Source organism: Cyanistes caeruleus, chromosome 3 (genome assembly GCF_971803275.1).
Source record: "Cyanistes caeruleus chromosome 3, bCyaCae1.hap1.1, whole genome shotgun sequence".
NCBI lineage: Eukaryota > Metazoa > Chordata > Aves > Passeriformes > Paridae > Cyanistes > Cyanistes caeruleus.
Window position 1 is genome coordinate 113,923,909 of NC_141703.1, and position 21,934 is coordinate 113,945,842.

General features: G+C 51.3%; 1 protein-coding gene across 1 annotated transcript in view; it reads left to right on the plus strand.

Moving 5' to 3' along the window:
• TIAM1 (TIAM Rac1 associated GEF 1) overlaps positions 1–21,934 on the plus strand; it is a 152,105-nt gene that overhangs the window by 82,441 nt on the left and 47,730 nt on the right. The window contains exons 5-8 of the mRNA XM_086883683.1: positions 2,655–3,637; positions 14,412–14,859; positions 16,626–16,798; positions 20,534–20,758. Of these exons, the coding sequence (XP_086739809.1) occupies positions 2,666–3,637; positions 14,412–14,859; positions 16,626–16,798; positions 20,534–20,758 (1,818 nt within the window). The 5' untranslated portion in view covers positions 2,655–2,665. The remainder of the gene's footprint in view (positions 1–2,654; positions 3,638–14,411; positions 14,860–16,625; positions 16,799–20,533; positions 20,759–21,934) is intronic.

Consider the following 21,934-nt stretch of genomic DNA (forward strand, 5'->3'; position numbering starts at 1 on the left):
ACTTGATTTGGTTCGGAGTAACTGGTGGAAATGCTCATGAAGAAGGTAGAATGGGGGTCCCTTTCAGAGGACCCCTCTCAGCGTGACCTGGTGGGGACGACTGTTCCACCTGAGCTGTGTCCTGCATCTCCCAGGGGAGATGGGCTCTGCCAGGGATGGTGCCAGACTTGGGGGATGGCGCTGGATCAGCTGCGCTGCTGCCTGCAGCCCTCTTGCACCCCCTGGGCAGCGTTCCTGCAGCCTTGCAGCCGGGAATTCCCTGGGACTAGGCAGGGCCTTTCCAGGGAGCAGGAGCGAGGTATGGGCTCACTGATAGCCGAATGTGGATTTACATACGTCCTCACCCACGCCCCCACCCAAAGCACCAATCCACAGAATTAAAAAAGGTCAGCTCTTTACTTTGAAGTCTGACACTTCTTGCCAGTCTCTAGCAGATACTTCATTGTGTGAAATCACTCCCTAAACATTCCTTCTGTGGAGAGAAGACTTCCCTCCTTCCAGGAGAGTGTTTTCCTCACTGGATGCAGCCGGAGATGCTGCTCCTTTCCTCACCAAGCCCACTTGCGGTCCTGTTGCTTCTCTGGCTGGGGGAAAGTCTTCCCGGTGTAGTTGGAAGGTAAAGAACCATTCCAGGTTTCAAGAGGACTTTTTTAACTGCTCAGCTTGTCCTTAGGTTGAGAAGGGATGGCTGGAGATGGGTGGGTGGCTGGAGACTGGGGATAAAAGGTTCAGGCTCTGCTGGGCTGTGCAGCCGGTGGAAATCCTGCTGGGTGGAAGTGCGGTCAGCAAGAACCACAGCAGGGAAAGCACTGCCCTGAAAGGTTTCTTCTGCAGGACAGAATGTTGGGGTCTGGTTTTAGATATCTGCGGAAGAAAAGATGTGGTTTTTGTGCTTTAAAATGTTCTATAGGCAAAAGCTGGCTGATTGTTTTTCAGTCTTTATCAAAGAGTGGTAGCTCTTAGGAGGTAATAAACCCTTGTCTGTGGATTGATAAAGCTGTCTTTTTCTTTTTGTGTTTTAAGATTTAAACCTGCCCTTTCTTCAGTGCATTTAGTTTTTTAAACAAGTCATGTCAGCCAAAGGGAGTTCTGCCATTCATTTCGGTAGATGTAGGGCATTTCCTGCTGTAGTTTACTTCACATGCAACTGTATTTATGTTCAGTACAGAAATGCTCAGATGTTTATGGTGTTGTCTGTTGCTCCAGCACTGAACTTACTTCTAGCCTCAGCCATGAGCAGCTTTGCTGGATGGAGGAGCAGAGGCACAGTCCTCTTGCTGTGGTCAGAAACGTCACTGCAGCGTTCAGTTCTGTCCCGTTGTTTAGTGCCATCGGTTCCTCACTTTCCATGTGTTTATGTAGGGCTGATTCAGTTCTGTGCAGCAGCAGCAGTTGTGCAAATATACATAGTGAGGGAAAACACCTGGGTGCATTCATTCTGCCAGCATCTGGTTCAGTATCCATCGGCATCCTGGCAAAGGAGAGGCAATTACCCGAAGAAATTAAAAACTCCAGATTATTTTACTATCAGGGCAGCTTTTTTATTTTCAACCAAAAGTAATGGAAATACCTGGAAAAAAAAGAAGTTTTGTCTTGGAATTTCTACTCAAGACTGATGGACTGTTTTTCTCTATGTAATTGTCTTGTGTGTAATTCAGGATCTCCTGTTTAATTTTGAACTTTGGCATTTACTTTTCTTATTCCTCTTCTTGCCGTCAGGCCAGAAGGAAGGACCTAATACTACTGATAAAATATTTCTGACATTTGTTGAGTGAGATCACAGACCTCAGAGTGTTTTCCAAGGTTGAATCAGATCATCACTCCCACCTCCTGGATGGGAAACCTGTTCCACGGCGGGACGTGCACAGCTGAATAATGCAGGAGGCTGGGGCTGGGGACACAAACCCTGTCCCTGCGTTCCAGCTCAGATCAAAGAGCTCAGATCTGCTTATCTGCTTCAGAGGGAGTGGGATGGAAAGGTTATTTTTGTATAGTCTGAGTCACTCATGCTAATTTATTTTTCATAATATGGCTTTCTTGTGTGGGGCTCTCCGTACCTGCTTAATGTTGCACAGGTTTTTGTTCCAGAAATCAAACCTGTCATTAGCTCGCTGCCAAATGGGAGGATTTGTACTTTGCTATTTGATGCTTCACTTCGCAGTTCCTAGCCAAAAAAAAAGGTGAAATCTCAGCTAAAGGTGTACGTCCCTCTACTTTTCAGCATCTGTTACTTGCAGATAAACAGGAGCTGTTGATTTTTAGAGTTTGTTGGCTGGAAGCACGACGCTGATGCTGAGAGTCAGGTGAATGTGTGCAGAGCTGAGATGGCACTGTGGTGCTAAACTGGTTCCAGTTCCCACCGAGCTCCAGGGTTGAGTCCTTCCCTCTTCTGCACTCCTCGTTTGCACCAGCAGAGCTGTCTGGCTGCTCGCTGCATGCCGATTTATCCGTATTTCTAAGTTCACCGGTACAGCCGCCGGCTCCCGTAATTAATTCTGCGGGATCATTGCCGCGGTCGCGGCAGTCCCCGCGAGAAAGCGTGGCGTGGGTTTTGGGCCGGGTTCGGTCGTTAATTAAGCAGGAGAGCGGCTGTGGGTGTACCGGGGTGTCCCCGTTCCTGCCTCCCCTAACGGCGCTCGCTGTGTCCCCCGCAGACCGTGACGCCATGGGCAACGCGGAGAGCCAGAGCGTGGAGCACGCCTTCTACGGGGACAAGCAGCCGGGGCTGGGCCGCAAGCACACGTCGCGCTCGCTGCGCCTCTCCGGCAAGGCCTCGCGCCGCACGCGCCACGCCTCCTCGGGCAAGGTCATCCACCGCAACTCCGAGGTGAGCACGCGCTCCAGCAGCACGCCCAGCATCCCGCAGTCGCTGGCCGAGAACGGCCTGGAGCCCTTCGCCCCCGAGGCCAACCTGGAGGACTTCGGCAGCGCCATGTGGGTGGAGCGCGTGGACATGGGCCTGCGGCCCGTGTCCTACCACACGGACTCGTCGGTGACGCCCAGCGTGGACAGCAGCACGGTGCTGACGGCCGCCTCCGTGCACAGCATGCCCGACTCGGAGGAGAGCCGGCTCTACGGGGACGAGCCACCCTTCCTGGGCGAGGGCGACGGGCGGGCGCTGCGCTACGCGGCCAACGGCAGCGCCTTCATGGATGCGGCCAGCTTCAAGAAGAAGCGCTCCAAGTCGGCCGACATCTGGCGCGAGGACAGCCTGGAGTTCTCGCTGTCCGACCTCAGCCAGGAGCACCTGACCAGCAACGAGGAGATCCTGGGCCTGGCCGAGGAGAAGGACGCCGAGGCCGTGCAGGGCCCGGAGGCCGGTGGCAGCCCCCAGCCCCTGGCCGCCTGCCAGCGGGCCAACTCCATGAGCGACCTGTATTCCCCCAAAACCCCCAGCGCCGCCATCAACGGCGGCCCCCGAAACGCCTTCGGAGGGTACTGCCGGAACCTGGTGTCCGACATCCCGGAGCTCGGGAGCCATAAGATGGCATCGGTGACCGCCGAGGATGCGCCTTCCTCCTACAGTAACTACAACACGCTGCCCTGCAGGAAGTCCCACTGCCTTTCCGAAGGGGCCACCAACCCCCAGATGAGCCATAGCAGCAGCATGCAAGGCAGAAGGGCGAAAACTACCCAGGTAAGGCAGTTTTCTTCTGTCATTTGGCATTTGCTGGGCTGGGTCTACAGATGAAGTTCTCCCAGGCTGTGTTGTCATTCAACACCCCCTTTCCAAGCAGAAAGCTGTTTCCAGGAGAGAGCTGAGCTAGCCAGTCTCCAGAGCTGGCTCAATTCCATCACTGTCCCTTCTTTATCTGCAGCTCTCCTTGGACCTTTTCCACTCCTCACTGCCTCTGGGACAGGGAAATCTGCATTTGCCAGCAGAAGATTTCCCTGCGTGTTTTGCAGTGCTGATGGTTCCTTTTTTCCAGGGTAGCTGCCAAAACTGATCACTCCTCTGCAGAGCTGTGTCCCCTCTTCTGCCCTCCCCACCTTGTCACCCTCCCCTGCCTGCAGTTGTAGCTGGAGGCAAAGAAAAAAACCTGTCAGTGTTTCCCCTCTGTGCTGAGCACTCACTGGGCTGAAATTTCACTCTTCTAATTAGCTGATGTTCGTGTCTGTGCTAAACATCTCCCCAAAACAGCACTGGCACTGCCAGGCCTGCTGTAAACCGAGAAGTGATGGGGCATGGAGATGTGTGGAGAGGATGCTGCTTCTCTGAGCCAGGGCCCGCGCAGAGTCGAGAGGAGCTTTGCTGTCAGATGCCTCTCCTGCACTCCAGGCCTGGCATCTTGGGCTTTGCTACATGTTGCCTTGCTTTTCCCTGTCCTGCCTGACGGAGTTCCTGCCTCAGGCTGCAGGCAGTGCTTCTGCTGGCACTTCAGTGGCAGATGACCTGTAGAGAGGGGCAGAAAGGAGTTCCAAACCCTGCCCTCGTCTCCCAGCTGTGCCTGGCATGTGCTTTGCGGGCAGACTGTGCTCAGTTGGAGTCGGTTTGGATCTTGTGCAAGCAGAGCTCCAGCTGCCTGCTGGAAGAGCTGGCAGCGGTGTTTTACTGTTCCCTAGAAGTGGCTCAGAAACACGGCCTGGGGACACAGAGCAGGGATGGGGCAGGGCTGCTCCCCTGCCTGGCTGACCCTGTGCTGTGCCTGACCCAGAGACGGGGGAGAGCTGCACACTGGTCAAGGCCAGAGCACATCCTGCTGCTCCCTGAGCTCTGTCTGAGATCCAGGACTGGGCAGCAAACTCCAGGCAGGCTGTGCAGGGCTCGGGGGAGGCTCCAGGAGCCTGTGCCCCATCCGCTGGCACTGACCCATGGGAGCTGCTGGGATGGGGCTGCTCAGGGGCTCCCTGGCCGTGCTCGGTCTTTGGAGATGAGCTGCTACTAAATATAAAACTGACGTGCTGAAACAGATGCTGCAGCATCCCACAACAACAGCTTTGTTCTTCAAAATCAGCTCTTTGCTCTCAGAGGTGAAAAGCCTCTGGTTTTGCACTGCCTGCACCAGCACAGGATAAAAACCTAGAGAACAACAAGCAAAAAAGAAAAGAGATGAGTTTTGGCAGCCTTGGACCTAACAGCTTTCCTGAAGATTGTTGGGTGCAACTGCTGCCTGCAGCCTGCTTTCAAGTGTATTTAAGGAAAAAGAGAATAGAGTCAGTCATGAACAGCCAAGCATTTGTTTTTCTTCTTGGTGCCTATCCTGGCATTCAGAAGATTCCTCTGAGGCATGTAGTGAAAGTCTGGAATTTAAGTAGTATTTTGTGAGGCCTCAGCCATACCCAGGGAAATTATTTCGTGAGGCTGGTTTCACTAGATGTATCTCCCGAGACTGGAGATGATGGCTGTAAGGAGTCTTAGGAGTGATTATTACCATGGATAAATTCAACAAAATTAAAGCTTTGCAAAGGTCAAAATTCCTCCTCCCAAGTCTTTAATCCCAGCAGCATCCTGTAAGTATAAGATAGTTGTCAGAAATGAAGTCATGTCAGCCCCAGCCTAGCCTGAGCAAGCTTAGGGAAATGACTGCCATTATGTGTTTAAAAAGGCAGAAATGAAGTCTGAGTTTGCACACAAAGTGAAAGGAGTTCCTTGGTGAGCCTGATGAGGTGGCTTTGGATGGGCTGAGGGGAGGGAGGTGACCAATCTGTGTCTGCAGCAGGTCCCCAGGCAGCAGTGTCTCACACTTTGCTCCTCTTTCCTTGGCACTGCTGACGTGGGGTGTGCTGGGAGCTGAGGTGTGGAGCTGAGCCCATGTCACTGCCCTGCTCTTACTGTGCTCCTTGGCACTCTGCTGGCCTGTGCCAGCTGGCACTTGGGCACCTTTTGGGCAGTTTTGTTTCCCTCTGCCCTCCCTGCCTTTCAGCACTTTTATCTTTATACTCTTGATGATCCCCTTGCCCTGGAGCCTGTCATGTGTGTCCTCGTGCTGGAAAACACTTCCTGATATAAATTCGTGTTTTGACCAGCCTTTTAAACTGCTTCCCCCATCCCAATCCCACAAAACAGTTGTCACATCTTAGGGCCCTGAGGGGACACACAAGGGTGACCCAGGGCCGAGTGTAATGGGGTATTGGACACTGTTTTCCCTCTTGGCCTTGGGGCCAGTGAGGTGTCACTGCTCCGTGGAGTCACCTAATGGATTCTCCTAGCCAGGAGTGAAGTTTCTGCCCAGATCCTTGTTGTCAGTCCTCTCAAGACTCTGGAGTTGTGTTTGCCTGTGGTTTGGGGTTTTAGCCCACTTTTTGGAAAGCTGTAGCTGGGGTATGCATCTGTTTCTTTAGTCTTAGCTGCCCTGGAAGGGCCTGATGATCACTGGTGGGTGACTTTTGACTAGTTTAGTTCCTAAGGGGGTCACTGCCAGAAGGGTGGCTCTGAGCCCACAGCAATGGCCTCGTGCCCTGGTGTTTAGTTCCTGAATCCAGCCACCATTCCACTGCATGCTCAGCTGTGTTCATGAACACCATCATGGTTTCTCTAAGTTAAATTTTCTGCAGGTTGTCACTAGCTGTGCTTTCTGGGCTCTGCTGACCAGTGCTCCTGGAAAAATGTATCCTAGAAACACGGTGCCAGAATCATGGCTGCACATGTTTTGTTCCAATGCCTTATCCACGGGTTCTTTGCAAGGATATAGTTTACATTAAAGGGAAAAACACCAACACACCAAAAACAGGGAAGAAAAGCTCACCCTGTCCAAATTTAAACCCTAAATTGAACGGTGGGAGTCACTTTCCACTAATTGAAGGGAGCTTTTTCCCCATGGAGAGACAGTTCTGTTCAATATGCACAAGTGATTAGTGCTCACAGGGTGCCTCTGGGGCACCCACGCAGCAGTTCTGCTTTTCCCAGCATTGTGCCATTAAGGGTTCAGCTCTGCTGAGCGAGACTTCCCGGAGAGCTCTGCTGGGATCATGTTTGGCTTTTGGAGCTGATGTGGTGTAGGTGGAAAGGGCTTCATTGGTTGACATTTGCACCCATTTTTCCTGGAAGAGAGAAAGCACAGGTTGGATACAGCTTGTTCTGGCTGTGGGTTGTGTGATCCCCAGGATCCTGCAGCCTGTTTTGTGGGATCCAGATTTTGTTTAGCTGCCCGGTTGTGTCCTGTGGCAACTAAACATCTGCCTGCAGGAGACTCCCTCCTCCTCCTTCTCCTCCTTCTCCTCCTGGTGGATGTTCAGGGACAAATGTACCCCATGCTCGCCTGCTTTTATGAGCCCTAATTGACATTTCAAGGTGGGAATTTGCCAGAGCAGCTGTGGCTGCCCCTGGAGTCCTGACAGAGCCCAAGGCCAGGCTGGACATTTGGGTCTTGGAGAAGCCTGGGATGGTGGAAGGTGTCCCTGCCCATGGCAAGGGATGGAGCAAGATGGGATTTAAGGTCCCTCCCAACCCAAGCCTTCTGTGATTCTATGAATTAAGGGATGAAAACCTTGAGATGTGGTTTTGTGCCCCTTCCAAGCCTGTCTTGCCATTTCTTTATTCCATATTCCTTGTGGAGCTGAGTGGGGGAAAGGAACAAACTTCCCGCCTGACTCACTTGGAAGCTGTGCCGGCTTCAGCGCCAGCTCCAGGCCATGTCCTTGGCGTGTTAAATCCCCTTTTGTCCAATTTTCAAATTTATTACTATTTTTAGGCCTCTCTAGGTAACCTGCAGGAATCTGGGATCTCAGACCTTTTAAAAAAAATAATCCTACATAAAAATTTTTGCAGAATATGCAGGAGATGAAAAGGGGCTTTGCAGGAATTAGATCAGGATGTACAGAGAAACCAGTCTAGAATTAGACAATCTTTCCAGTTGATATTTTCTTTTTACTATCTCAGGGAATTCTATAACTGGTTATAGTGTTTCATTATGTTCTGTAGGATGGCTAAACTCCAGAGAGCTGATACTTGGTTTTAAGTTGTGCGAAACTTTCTCACAAAATCGTTTTGTGGCTTGAAGGATACAACCCCAAAATGGAAAAGAACTACACTGGGTCAGTCCTATGGAAGCACCATTCAGCCCAGATCTTGTTCCCCAGAGAGAGTATGGGGTGAAATTTCCTTCAGGGCGTTTTTCCCAAAGCCAGCAGGTTAGAGACTGGAGTCTTCCTGTGCAAGGAATGCATCCAAAACCCTCCGGTTGACCTGTCCCCCATGGATTCTCTTTGCCGAAATCATTTCTGCTTCTGGCTTCCACTGCATCCTGTTCACTCTCTGCAGAGCACTTGTGGCCTTCCAGCCTGCTCCTCCAGCCCTCCTCAGCCATGCCTTTTCCAGGCAGAGCATCTTCAGCAGCTGAAGCTCTGCTCCTCTAAGGGAATTCAGCCTGTAGTCTGGAAAACCCGGCTATGTGCAGCCTAGGTGTGATTCCTAATGAGATGGTTATGGACCTTTAATCTGAGCTGTTTGACTCCAGATGGAATCAAGGACATAAAGACAGAGTTGACAATGTTCAGTGATAATTCCTGGCACACAGGTTAGTGAGTAGCTAAAAGCAGGGTGTTGCTGGCTGGCAGCTGCAGTGTGGGACTCACTGATTCCCGTCCCTTTCCGACAGAGGTTGTTCCCAAGGTCTCAGATGTAGCCTGAGCCACGTTCCCAGACCTCCAAAGCTGGGAACGGGACCATTTGGTTCAGCTGGATCCCACTGAGGAGCAGTGGCCAGCTGCTCACCCTGCTGAGCCCCCAGGCAAACCACCCCCTAACCCAAATATCTCTGCCTTCAGCCCCAGGAGAGCGAGGAGGGCAAGGAAGGGGTGAGAACGGGCTGGGGGAAACAGAATCCACTCGTTTTTGTGGCAGCCCAGGCTTGCACCGGGGCAGACTTAGGAATCCGCATCCTGGGTCCTGGTGTGGCAGCTCAGAGTGACCAGGCCCCTTGAAAGCCTGGACCAAACGAGCTGTTTATAGCCTGGCTGACTGGAAGTGGATTCAGTGAGGAGGAAGGCTGGAACAGAGAGCTTCAGACCCAGACTCAGAGGTCTTTCCTGCCCCATCACCCAGATGGAGGAGATTAGATCAGGTATTTCCTAGTCGGGATAGTTCAAAGCAAACAGCAGTCACTCCCTTCAGAGCACACAGCTCTGCCCCAATATTGTCAGGGAAAGGAGCATGTGAAAATTGGTGTTTTGGTCTTCACTGGCAAATATTTTGATACTCTTTCAAAGATCTTAATTTGTTTTTCTTCCATAGCTCTCGGCCGGAGGCCAAGGGAAAGCAAATCACCAGTCCTGATATTTGATCTAGCTCCACTCAGGCATGTTTTTTTAAACAGTAGGACTTTGTCATTTATACATCTGAAGTGTATATAACAATACTGGCAATAGCTGTATTCTCTGTAAAGCTATACACACTGCACGGTTTTAGCTCCAAGTATTTTGCACTTAAAAAATCACAGACAGGTTGCCCCAGCTGCTTGTTTGCTGGGCTCTGCTTACTTACATGTATGCAATTTGCAGGAGTGCTCCTTTCCAGTGAAGTGCTCCATTGAAATGCTTCTTTTCAGACACCCTCAGCGTGTGATGCTGTGTCTGGTTATCATCCCTGATGACAGGCAGGGAAATGCATTTCCCTGCTTCCTTAGGTTGGGTGGTTGTTCAGGTGAATTCCTCCCAGATGATGCTGTTCTAGCAGCTGGCCCCCATTTCTACCCTCTCTATTGCATTTCTCAGGAAGAATTGCTTGGCTTTTCTTCTTCTTTGCTTCAGCAAACAAAAAGTAACCCAACCCTGTATTTTAATTTAACAGGGAGGATTTTGATGGCACGTTGCCCTTGGTTTAACTCGAGCACAGTTCGGCTGCTTTTATTAGTTTATGATTAACTCAGCTCCTCTAGAAACTTCCTTCAGCTGGGTGGTCCACTGGGATGAAAGCAGGGTAGATTTGGGGGTTCCTCAGTGTATGCTTTGGGAACAGAGGCATTAAACACTGCAGCACCCGAGAACTGAGGGGACGGAAGGTGGGAACTCACCCCGGATCCGTGCAGGTGTCGGGAGCTGCAGGCAGGGATCACACTGCAAGAGCCTTTACTGGGTTAGGGCCAGATTCTCCTTCATGGAATTAGGGACTTCAGTACCCCTCCAAAGTCAGTGCTAGAGCCAGGGAGGAGCTGGTGGGGATAATTTTCATACATTTTATGTCTCACAGCTCCAGGGCTGTACTCTTGCTGCTGCAGGAGTCCCCGTGTGTCCGTGATTTGCCTTTAGGGCATCTAAGGTAAGAAAGCTTCCTTGGGGAAGCACAGGGATGATCTTCCTGCAAAGGCCCAGGTATTGGCTGGAAAACATCTGGGGAATCAGTGAACCAAAAATGCTGCCAAGCCTCGCTGCCTAGAGCTGAGGTGGCAGCTCGGCATGGAGTGAAGGAGCCAAGGGTGGTCCTGAGGGACCAGCTGCTGCCTGCAGATCTGGGCATTGCAGACCCCAGCACAGTGGTGTTTGCTGCCTGCTGTCCCACAGGAGCACAAGGCATGCACATCTCCTTCCCAGATCCCAGTGTCTCCTGGGCTCCTCTTCTGTCCTTCCAGGGTGCCAAATTACACTGCAAGCATTCACCACAATGAGCTCACGAAGGAATCCTGGTCCAGATCCACTGAAATCCGTGCCCTAAGACCTTCCCAGGGATTATTGCCCAGACACCTGTGGCTGTGATTCATCCTTTCGTAATAAGACTGCAGTTTATTGCCAGGAGAGGTATCTGGAGGTCTGGGCTAGTCCCTTTTTGTCAGGGGCAAATTCTATTTCAGAGAACCGTGACCCAAACCTGTTTGCTTATTAAACTACCCTGAGCAGCTTTAATGACACATGCAAGCGTTTGTTTATTTTGTTTTTTCTAAATTTAATTTCTTAAAAATTTTGACTCTTTCAGACATCTCAAGAGCTGCTGCCCCAGTGCAGTGAGTGCACAGAAGTAGGAATTAAACCATTTCTCCCACTCAGGTTTCAGTTGCAGTTTAGGATTTATCTTTGCCTCTTGACGTGACTGTGGAGAAAGGATTCAATTTGGGTTTGCAGCGAGCAAACCTTGACCATCAAATGATGGCAGAGTGAGTACTGAAAAGAAAGGAAAAACACTTATCAGGCCAATCTTTTTCCACATAGGAGCTTCAAAGGGACACCAGTCAGATAAAAGCATGCAAACCATCAGGCTGCTCGCCCATTTGAAATGTATGCTGAGGTGCTTGCCTCAGGAGCAGCCAGACAGGTTGTGTGCAATCACTCTTGCTGAGTGTGAGCATCTGATTGCTCTGTTGCTCAACAGGACAGGGAACAAAGGATATGCATTGGCTTGGAGGGAGCCCCTTCTGAGGAAAACCCCCACTCAGCTGTACTTTTAATTTAATGGATCATTTAGAAAGGGCTTTAACCAAGAGGAACTGTTTATATTTATGGAAGTAAGATTTTTCCTACTAAACCAGCCCCCAAGTGCCCATGAATCAGTGCTGTCGTTGGGGCAGGAGAAGGTGATTCACCAGGGCCTGTCAGTGTCCGTGGCAGGACTGGTGGTGGGAAGTGTGGGAAGTGCAGCTCTTGCAGGTGCTCCAAGTGTGCCCAGTCATGAGCCAGAGTTGGACAAGGCTTGTCCCATCCTCTGGTTCCTTCCATCAGAGGCCAGTGCCAGGTATGTTCAACATGGGGACACTTGGAACCTGTCCCAAAACTCCTCCCCTGATTTTTGCTAGCTGAATGTAGACATTTTTCCTAAAGCAAAGGGGTTTTTTTTATGCTTATCTTTTAAATTTAGCCAAAATTATTTAACAGGTATGGCTGCAGCAGAGGTATGGGTTACCATAAGAGCACATGCAGAAACTACAGCAGCAGGTGCATTAGCCTGATGTAGCTTTTGCATTGCAGTTTTATTCCCCACTGCCTTGTTTTGCCTGAAACACAGTGTTGATGTGAGGAAGAAACCCTGTATTTGAGTGGGTTGCTAATACTTCCAGTGGCACTTTCCCCAGATGGTTCAGCAGTTCAGTTGCTCTCTGCTCTTGATGGGGCTGTGATAACTCGTTCCACTTCATTGCACAGGGCTGCTCCTAGGGCTGCCCTGGCACGTGGCCTCGGTGCTGACAATGGTCCCACACGGATGGATGGATCTCTGTGGCACTGGGCATTCCACCTCTCCCTCCTCTGTCCCGTCAGGATGTCTGCTGAGCCTCCTGGGCGCCTCCAGGCACACGGCAGCACTGCCAGAGTAAGGAATGGTGCTGCTCCTCTGGGCCCTCCCGCAGTGCCAGGGGTCCCAGAGCCCAGTGGAACCTCTGCCACAAGTCTTGAGAAGTAGTGTTTAGAAGTGGAAAAGGGAGGGCAAGGAGCAGAGGGAGATTAGAGGCAGGGCTGTAACATTACACTGAAAAGGTCTTTTGACGAGTCCAGCCTATCACTCACATTGTGATAAAGATTGTAGAGATCTTTGCAAAATGTGCCATGGTTTAACCTCATGAGCAAGTGTAACAACTATATTTACTCTGAGATCTCCATCCTTGAGGGATTTTTAAAAGTAATTTTTTTTTATAAGCTGATACACTCATATGTTAGTTACAGAGTATAAGCCCCATTTATTGACAGGGAGACTGAGGCAGCTAAAACAATGTCTCACCAAGGTCATCTGAAAGGCTGTAACCTTACAAATCCTATCTCCCTTCCCCTCGCCAGATAGTCCTCCTTTGCACAGAGTGAGAAGGTAATTGGCCTCCCAAAACCCAGAGTGTTGGAACAGCAGGATCCACGTGTGGCTGTGAGAGCTGCTCTGGGTGGGGACAGGGCTGTACTTCCAGGAAACCCTACTCATCCCTTTCACACATGGAGGAGCAGAGCAATCCTGGCCTGGCCAGGGCAGCCTGTCTGTCACTGTGTGCTGCATTAAATAACCAGATGGACCAGCAGAACTGTGCTCATTGAGCGGGGAAGGAAGTGCTTATTCTTCCAGCTGGACTCCAAGTGTCCCTTGGGAAGCGGTGTTTATAAAGAACGAGCCCATCCATTGCAAATTAATGCCTTAAAAGTTAGTCAGCCCTTCCCCTGCCCCTAAGCTCTCCCCAGCCAGCCCTTGCTCCGCAGGAGGATGATTTCACACTGAGCTGATGGAGAGTTTCTTTGTTTCCACAGAGCTGCTCTTGGATACAAAGAAAACTGGTGCTTGAACCAACATCTGGAAGCTTGTTTTCTCTCAAAATAAATACTCCATTCTGCTACCTCTTCTCAGAGACCCATATTTTTTTATTTTTTTTTTTAAACTTGTGAATCAAGAGCTTGCTGCTCTTGCAGGAGAGGTAGAGGTTGAAATCACTGTTGGTTTTGGCCATATTTCTCACTTCTTTGCATCCTCTTTGCTCAAGTGCCTAAAATGTTTGTTTCCATTTACAGGGTTTGGCCTTTGTTTGTCCTCCAAAATCTGCCACAGATGCCTGTAGATACCGAGGCGGTGATGGGTATCCGCCTGGGGGGATTGGCCTTGTAGCAGGGGGCAGGCTGAGTCACAGGCTTCAAAACCCCAATTCAATGGGGTTTTCTCCTGTCTTGCTCAAATTGGCTGTAATCTTGTCTCTTCTGATCCTTGCACTGCAAGTTCCTGGGAACCAAGAAGGGTCTGTGGGATTTGGTGGGGAATATCATATGGCACATCATTACGGTTTGTGATGAGGACAGAAATAATCTCAACCACATTAACCTGTCAGGAGGAAAAAAAAAAAAAAGAACCTTTTTAGTTACATAATTTTCAAAGGTTGGCCTTGGGGTGTCTGAAATGTATCTTCAGCTGGAGGTGTGAATGCACAATATCAATGTTTTCTCCTCAAAACGCGTAGGTTGGGCGCTGCTTTTCTCAACGCTGCCAGTTTTTGCTACCATATGTTCTCCTTTTGCAAAACCTTTAGCACTGTTAACTTGGCTTAATGTAAACAGATGATGCTGCATCTTATATTCCAAATTGCCAAGGCCGCGGAGGCACCACCTGGAGCAGTGCATGTGTGACTGGTCTTTCCTAACCTGTTCTGGAAGCTCTGCCTCGACCCCACCTTTTCCTCCAGTTGTTGGTCTCCAGAAGGAAGGAATCCTGCCTTAGATGCCCCTGAGTCAAAGTGTGGACCCACAGGGACTCCTGCAGCAGTGGGGAAACACAGCCCTGGAGCTGTGAGATGTTAAATGTTGAGAATGCAGCTGTCCCCATGAAGCTGCAGGGAGATTCGTGGCACATGGAAGGTGATGAAGCCACCTTTCTCTCCAAGGTGGAGAGTTCTGTGCTGTCCCAGGACAGCTGTGGTGCCCTTTTGTCACTACCCCACCTTTTCCTCCAGTTGTCCTAGCGTGGAGAAGGGCTGAGGGATTCCCATTGCTAGGAAAAACGGAGGTGTGAAGAACCGCGGTGCCCCCGGGCAGGCCCAGGGCCTCGGCCATGCTCTCCCCTCCTCACCCCACGTCTCTCTCTCCGCCAGGACGTCAACGCGGGCGAGGGCAGCGAGTTCACCGACAGCGGCATCGAGGGCGCAGCCACGGACACGGACCTGCTGTCGCGGCGCTCCAACGCCACCACGGCCAGCTACTCGCCGCCCGCCGGCCGCGCCTTCATCGGCAGCGACAGCGGCAGCAGCTCGGCGGGCGATGGTCTGCGCCAGGGCGTCTACGAGAACTTCCGCCGCGAGCTGGAGATGAGCACCACCAACAGCGAGCACCTGGAGGAGGCAGGCTCGGCCCTGAGCGACGAGCAGAGCAGCGGCACCCTCAGCTCCCCCGGCCAGTCCGACATCCTGCTGAGCGCCGCGCAGGGCACCGTGCGCAAGGCCGGCGCCCTGGCCGTCAAAAACTTCCTGGTGCACAAGAAGAACAAGAAGGTGGAGTCGGCCACGCGCAGGAAGTGGAAGCACTACTGGGTGTCCCTGAAAGGTACCGGGGAGAGCGGGCTGGGGTCCGGTGGGGCGGCCAGACCAGGGGCCTGGACTCGGAACAAAAGCTGCCGTGATCTTCAGTATCGTTCACTTGGAGTGCGGGGAAGCGGCCCTGCTGGTTTTTTGGGTGCTGGTCGTTGATGTGCTCAGCCGTGGCACATGTGTAGTCCAAGGCATGGCAGTGAGGTTCATAGCTTACTTGGAGCCCTGCTGGCACCACCCAGGGATGGTTCCCTTGGAGAAGCGTGTCCATGGCTTGCTGGCAGCTGAACGAATGCCCGTGTGCCACCGCAGGCACACCATGGTGGTGACAATGACACGAGGCCTCTGCCACGCTCTGCGTCCCTCCCATACCTCTCCTTCCCTGGGAGGTGCTTCATGAGTATAAACACTCAGGGTTGCAGCACATTTGCGGGGTGGACAGGAGGCTGTGGTTGGTCATCAAGGCTGATGTGTGGCTCTGGCTGTGTCACCTGTACCCACCCAGCTGCCCCGCTCCCTCCTCGGCTGCTGGGCCACAGACCCTCTTCTCTCCGGGTTGTTGCAGTCGCTGTTAGGCACATGCTCTCAAACTCACCTTCATGTGCTTCATCAGCAAGGAAACTGGAAGCCACAGTTTTGGGGCTGGCCTCCCTCTGCTCTGCTGTGGCTGGAGCCAGCAGAGGCAGAGCCGTGTCTCCTGCTCTAGGTGGGGTCACCCAAAAGGCTCAGTGTGCTCAAACCCTGTCCTCCCCACAGAGAGCTCTTCCTAGAGCGCTTGTTTATTTTTTATTTGCAGCTCTATTTTAAGGCCATCAGCAAAGTTTGGAGCCAGCTCTTGCTTGGGGTGGCTGGAGAGCTGGGGAAATGAGAGAGGGGAGGTGAGGGGCAGTCCTCATCTCCTGGGAAGGGGGCAGGAAGGTCTTGCTGTGAGGAGCAGGCAAACAAAGGGCCATCTGGGAGAAGAAAGGGGAAGGATGAGCAGGGGAGGGATCTTGTTTTGAAATGCTTTGGCTCAAGTGGAGTGTTAACTCCTTGGATTGCTGTGCCCTAGTACTGGCAGTGTTTAACTGAGGCTTTGAAGTGAGCAGCTGCCATTGTTTGGCTGCAAATTGTTTTCTGAGGGGCTGGGTACCAGAACATCCCTTTCCAGTGACACAGCAACTACGTGCCAGCCTGTAAATAACTGGATATAATGTGGGAAGGTGGGAGAGGTGGAGACCCTTTTCTTTTTGGAATCTCCCAAATTGCACACTTGCTCTATACTTTGTTTTCCTTCCCCGGGAGGATTGTAGAGATTATTTTGCAACACCGAGCAGGTTGTTTGGTGTCCCCAATTAAGTTTTTTTGTCCATCAGTCTTTCAGCAAGCACAGCTCACCCCAGCCCATTTTAATTCCAGTTACTGTCTGCATCCAGTAATTAAATGGCTTGATCTTAGCCTTGCAGGGACTGTAGCAGCAGCTGCAGAGGCTGAGGCTGGGCCATGCCCGGGGGCCTGTCTGCTCCCAGGGCTGGCTCACAGCTGATTGTCACCCTCAGGGGACCAGAATTTCAGGCATGGGGTGGCCATGAGCCCGAACTTGTGATTTCTTATGATGTTACTCATCTGGGAGTGTATTTTACTGCCTGTGACCTTCTGTTTTGGCAGTCCTAGGGAGAACAAAACTCAGGGGGAACAAAACAGCCCTGGGTCAGGGTTCACTGTGCCCTGCGGCTCGTGGTGTGCCTGCTTGCCATTAAAACCAGCAGAGCATTTGAATGTGCTGCTTGTTGTCCCTTGCAGGCTGCACGTTGTTCTTCTACGAGACTGATGGCAGGTCTGGCATTGACCACAACAGCATCCCCAAACACGCTGTCTGGGTGGAGAACAGCATCGTGCAAGCCGTGCCTGAGCACCCCAAGAAGGACTTTGTCTTCTGCCTCAGCAACTCCCTTGGGGACGCTTTCCTCTTCCAGGTTGGTTTTTGCCAAGTTTTTTTCTGTCTCCCAGACAGGAGGACATCTTAGCTCTGGTTGAGATCAGTGGAAAGTCCTGCTGACTCCAGTAGGTTTGGGGTTTTCCTTTGGAAGGACACAATCTGAACATGATCAGTGTCAAATCTGCTTTTTTAATAACTGGCTGGACCCTCTTTGTGTGGATGGCTGGGGCAGAGAATGAAGAAATGCCCCAGCATCGCCGTAAGATCTGTTTGGGCAGCATGCTTCAAACACACAGACCAAGCCTGTCACCACACAGGACATCCAGCTGGGCATTAAATGTGCTGTGCCACTCTCTGTGTCTTGTAAAAGACCCGTGTCAAAGGAGGGCCTTGCAGAGAGGCTGGAGAGGATGACAAGAGCAGTAGGAAGTGCAAGGGGATGTCTGGATCTGCAGGTGCTCTCCCAGAGGGGCTACAGAATCCAGCTGCCCCTTGTTCATGCATTTTGCTGCTGCCCAAGAAGAGACTGGAAGTGCAGGAATTTAATCAGGAAAGAGAAATGTCTTAATTTTGCTGGGTACATTTAAAAAAAATTCCCAGGACTTACATCAAAGACCATCCATTAGTTCGTGTGTTTCACTTGAAAAGATTTCTGTAATTTGGTAACCACTGCTTCCCTGAGTGATTTTTAGGTTGTCATCCCCTTTTTTATGTCAAGCTGGCACTAAGCAGAGTGTGACATTCTGTTATTTGCAATTGGCAGAACATGCTGAGGTAGGTGCATTTCCTCTGGAAAAATTCCTTTACTTCTCTTTCCAATGACAATGGAGTTTCTTGCCTTCTCAAACCAGAAGCTGCTCTGGGGTAGGATGTGTCCCCACATCATCACTCCCCTGTATTCCAGAGCAAAAAAATTAAAATTACGCTGTGTTGTAGGCCCTTGCAGCTGTACTTGCAAAAGGCTGGATTCTTAAACTCGTGTAAAAAAAAGCCCTTCTGATTCTTGGAGGGACTGAGTGTCTGACCCATCTTTTTTTGTGGACTAACTTCTCTGACACCTCAATGGGATTTTTCCTCAGCTCCTTCTGTAGTAGTGCCCCTGTCCCTCTCTCCTTCACGTCTTCCCTGGGAAGGGGATGTGTGTTTTGGCACCTGCACACCTTCCTCCAGCTGAGAGGGAATCACAGAGCCTCAGAATGGCCTGGGTTGGAGGGGACTTTAAAGCTCATCCAGTTCCACCCCCTGCCATGGGCAGGGACACCTTCCCCTGTCCCAGGTTGCTCCAAGCCCCAGTGTCCAACCTGGCCTTGGGCACTTCCAGGGATCCAGGGGCAGCCACAGCTGCTCTGGGCACCCTGTGCCAGGGCCTGCCCACCCTCACATGTGGAATTCCTTTCCCATATCCCACCTAATCCTGCCCTCTGGCAGTGGGAAGCCCTGTGTCCTGTCCTTCCATGTCCCTACAAAGAATCCCTCTCTGTCTTTCTTGTGGGCTCCCAGACTGGAGGGGCCCAGTGAGATCACCCCAAAGCTTATTCTCTAGGAGCCTGGTGTCGTTATGCCACAGGTAGGTTTTTGTGTAGGGAAGAAGCAAAACTGAGCCTTTTCAAGCAAAACCCAGTCATTTCTATTGCCAGAAAGGTTCTGTGATGTGTCCCCTCTGCCACGGGGCAGAGAAGGAGGGGATGTCCCGAGAGTGCCCCCAGCCAGCACAGAGCTGTAGGAGCGGGTTTGGCAAGGACAGGCACAGCCCTGCAGGAGGCTATTTCTGCACTGTGGAAAACAGGGCTGGCTGTGATCTCACACATCCTGGAGAGCTGGTAAGGAGCCTGCCCACTGCAGTGCCCCCAGAGGCACCCCCCATCCTCGCACAGCGCTCAGGCAGCTCCGGCTGTGCCCACGCAAACCCAGCCTGGCACGTGTCGCTGTGTGTGCTGGCAGCTCACAGCAGCTTGGGACAGCACCCACGTGTGTCAGGTGCTTGCAGCCTGCTTGGGTCATCCTGGCCCTTGAGAAGGGCACTGATTCCCATCACCCACCTAGGGCTGGGTCCAGCTCCTAAAATCCACTCCAGACCCCTTTTTCCCTCCCTCTCCCCAGGAAACCCAGAAGAAAAATTAATCTAATTGTATGCAGATAATGCTTTGAAATGTAATAAGTCAGCAAACGCTGTTAGGATTTTGCTAGGAATTAACAAACACAGCATCTCATTCTAAGCCCAGTGCTGATCTCTTCTCTGCTGGGGATGAGGTTTCACCACCTGACTGTGGGCAAAGTGTCTCCTGTTCTGGCAGATAATTCCAGCTAGAGGGATTCACAGTATCCTCAGCAGCGGAATGAGAGCCTGCTGGTGCTACTGCCTGGGCAGAGGGCCTGACCATTTTTCAGCTGTATCCTGTGTACAGTGCCAGCTAGAGCCGAGGGAATTGGGAAGGAGGAGGTCAGTCCTGGAGCAGGTCCTGTTTGTGCTTAGGGCTTCTAGCCTGAGTGAGGAAAGTGGTGTCATTCTGGGACAGCTGTGTCCCACTTGTTTCAGCACCACAGAAGTTTGGGGAGCATCAGTCTGAAGGCCAGCTGGGCTTCTCTGGGAAGCTCTCCTTAGCTTCATCCGTGGCTGTCGGTTGTGACCTCAGTGAGGGTGACCTTCCTCATCTTCTCCAGCAAATGGTGGAGTCATGCTGGGCTGTCTATTAATAGATCAGCATCATCAGAAAGTTTAATTAGAACAGGGTGTTTTGGCACCTTGCTACTTTTCCAGCCAGGAGCCAAATACCAGTGTGATTATTGCCACAGGCTGACTCTCACAGAAAGTCCTCTGCAACCCTGAGCTGGCTGGAAGGTTTGTTTTATGACCTACTGTAAAAAGGAATGGAGTTTAGTAAGAGGCCTTAAGAGGATTGACTTTTTATTTTGAAAATCTGGAAAGAAGAATCTGGAAAGATTCTTCTTTGTATGTCAAAAGCCTCTAATCAGAACAGTTTTCTTCCAGAAAACACTACTGGTGTCCCATGCTCCAGCCTGGTGTCTCATGGAGTGCTTTGGGCTGGAAGGGACACTAGAGATTATCCAGTTCCACGCCCTACCTTGGGCAGGAACTCCTCCCACTATTCCAAGTTGCTCCAAGGCCTGTCCAGCCTGGCCTTGGACACTTCCAGCACGGAGAAACGTACCCTTTTCCCAAACTGCCATATCCATGCTTGGGAAGGGACACAGCCAGAGCTGTGAAAATGAGGATGAGCCTTTAATGGTAACAGAGGTGTCTCCAGAGACCTTTGGGACCTTCAGAAACAGAAAGCTTGTTTGTCTGTGCACCATAGTAGAGCTACTCGTACTTCTCATGGTCACCTTTTAATTTATTATTAATTTATGATTAACTGCTGCATGCCAGAAAAGCTGTCCATCCTGGGAAGAGCACAGCGGTGGTGCATTCCCTGCCTTAAGGAACTGGAGTTTAGAAATCATGGTAAAATGCCAAGCTAGAAATTATGGCAGCACTGAGCCAGGGAGCTAATTCCTGAGGCCTTGCTGGGAAGCACCCACAGCTGCAAAGCACAGATAGAGGTGTAATTCCAAGTGCTGAGTGCCTGGTGCTGAGTTAAAAATGCCCTGCTTATGGATGATGGGGGGTGATTACTTCGACAGGAGTAAGTGGATTTAAGGCTTTGAATCTTGAGATCAAAGGGAAAGGAAACTCCTTGGAATTGCATTTGTTAATCTGCAATCAGTTTCAAAGAGGATCCTGAGTGCCTCTGCCCTCTTTCCCTGCGTGCAGACATGCAGCCAGACAGAGCTGGAGAACTGGATCACGGCGATCCACTCGGCCTGTGCCACCGCCGTGGCGCGGCAGCACCACAAGGAGGACACGGTCAAGCTGCTCAAAACAGAGATCAAAAAGCTGGAGCAGAAGATAGACATGGACGAGAAGATGAAGAAAATGGGTGAAATGCAGCTGTCCTCTGTCACAGACTCCAAGAAGAAGAAGACCATACTGGATCAGGTAAGCTCTTGCTCATGTGAAATTAGTCCCTAGCGAGGGTTTAAGGCCTTTCAGAGGTTGATGTGAGCTCCCTGGAGCCAGGTGGGAGCAGGAGAGCTGGGCTGGCTGCCTTAGCTGCACCATTTCCCCACTAAGATCCAGAATGGGCTGTTTTCTGCTGGCCTCCAGGAGATTTGGATAGCAGGAGGTTGACTGAGGAGGCTGCCAGGCCACAGCTGGAGGGTGCCGTGGGGAACAGCTGCTCACACACCAACAAACACTGCTGCTTCTGCTGGCAGCTGGCCTGAAGAAGCCATGCCTGGTTTCTGCTTGTCACAAGGGTCTGCCTTGACCTTGTGGCTGCATCCCTGGCTCCCCCTGGGCCCGCTCCTCCTGCCATCAAGTGGACAGCGTGGCTGGGTTTCAGAAGCAGAGAGCCTCGAGCAGATGTCTCTCCCACTGCTGCAGCAGCGCCTTATTTTGGGAAGCTTAACATATGGCTCCTGCTTCCCTCATTTGGAGCTCTGCTACCACGGCTGCCAAGTGTGTAATGTAAGGCATGGAAAGTGTTTGGGGCTGAGCTAAAGAGATTTGTACCCCTGGAAGCCCGTGAGAAGGGGAAATAGGGGAGAAAGGGGAGGGAGATGCTAAAGAGCTCCACTCAAAGCTGTCAGTCACAGTGAGAGGGCAGAGCAGTCTCTTTATGTAACTGAGTTTGTCTGGATGCTTTGAAACTGCTTCCTATAAGCTATTTGAATTATTTAAATAAGTCCTTCCATAGGCTGATTACAGCACTCTTCCACTGATCAGATTAATTATCCCCAGTGTATGGCACTTTTTCAAGCTCTGTTGTTGCTCACAGCAAAGCTGCTGCGGTGGCTGCTGATTTGGGATGCCCTGTGCCTGCAGTTTGGTGGGGTTTGCTCTTCTGGTTCCTCAGATGCTCTTGATGCATGAAAAAAGCCTCCTAAGGGACTGCTGAGCAGAGAATCCTGGAAATACAAAGAAAATTAAAAATGAAATTTTAATCCTGTTAATTAGCATTGTATCAAAGGAGCGGTTGTCCCAGGAGGAGACTTCTGCCATGAATGTAGAAAAAGTTGTTTTCCATCTAATGAAAACTCTTAATATTTGCATCCTTTGGGGGCTTGGGAGGGCGGGGGAGAGTGGGAAAATCAGGAATCGGGGTTTGTTGAG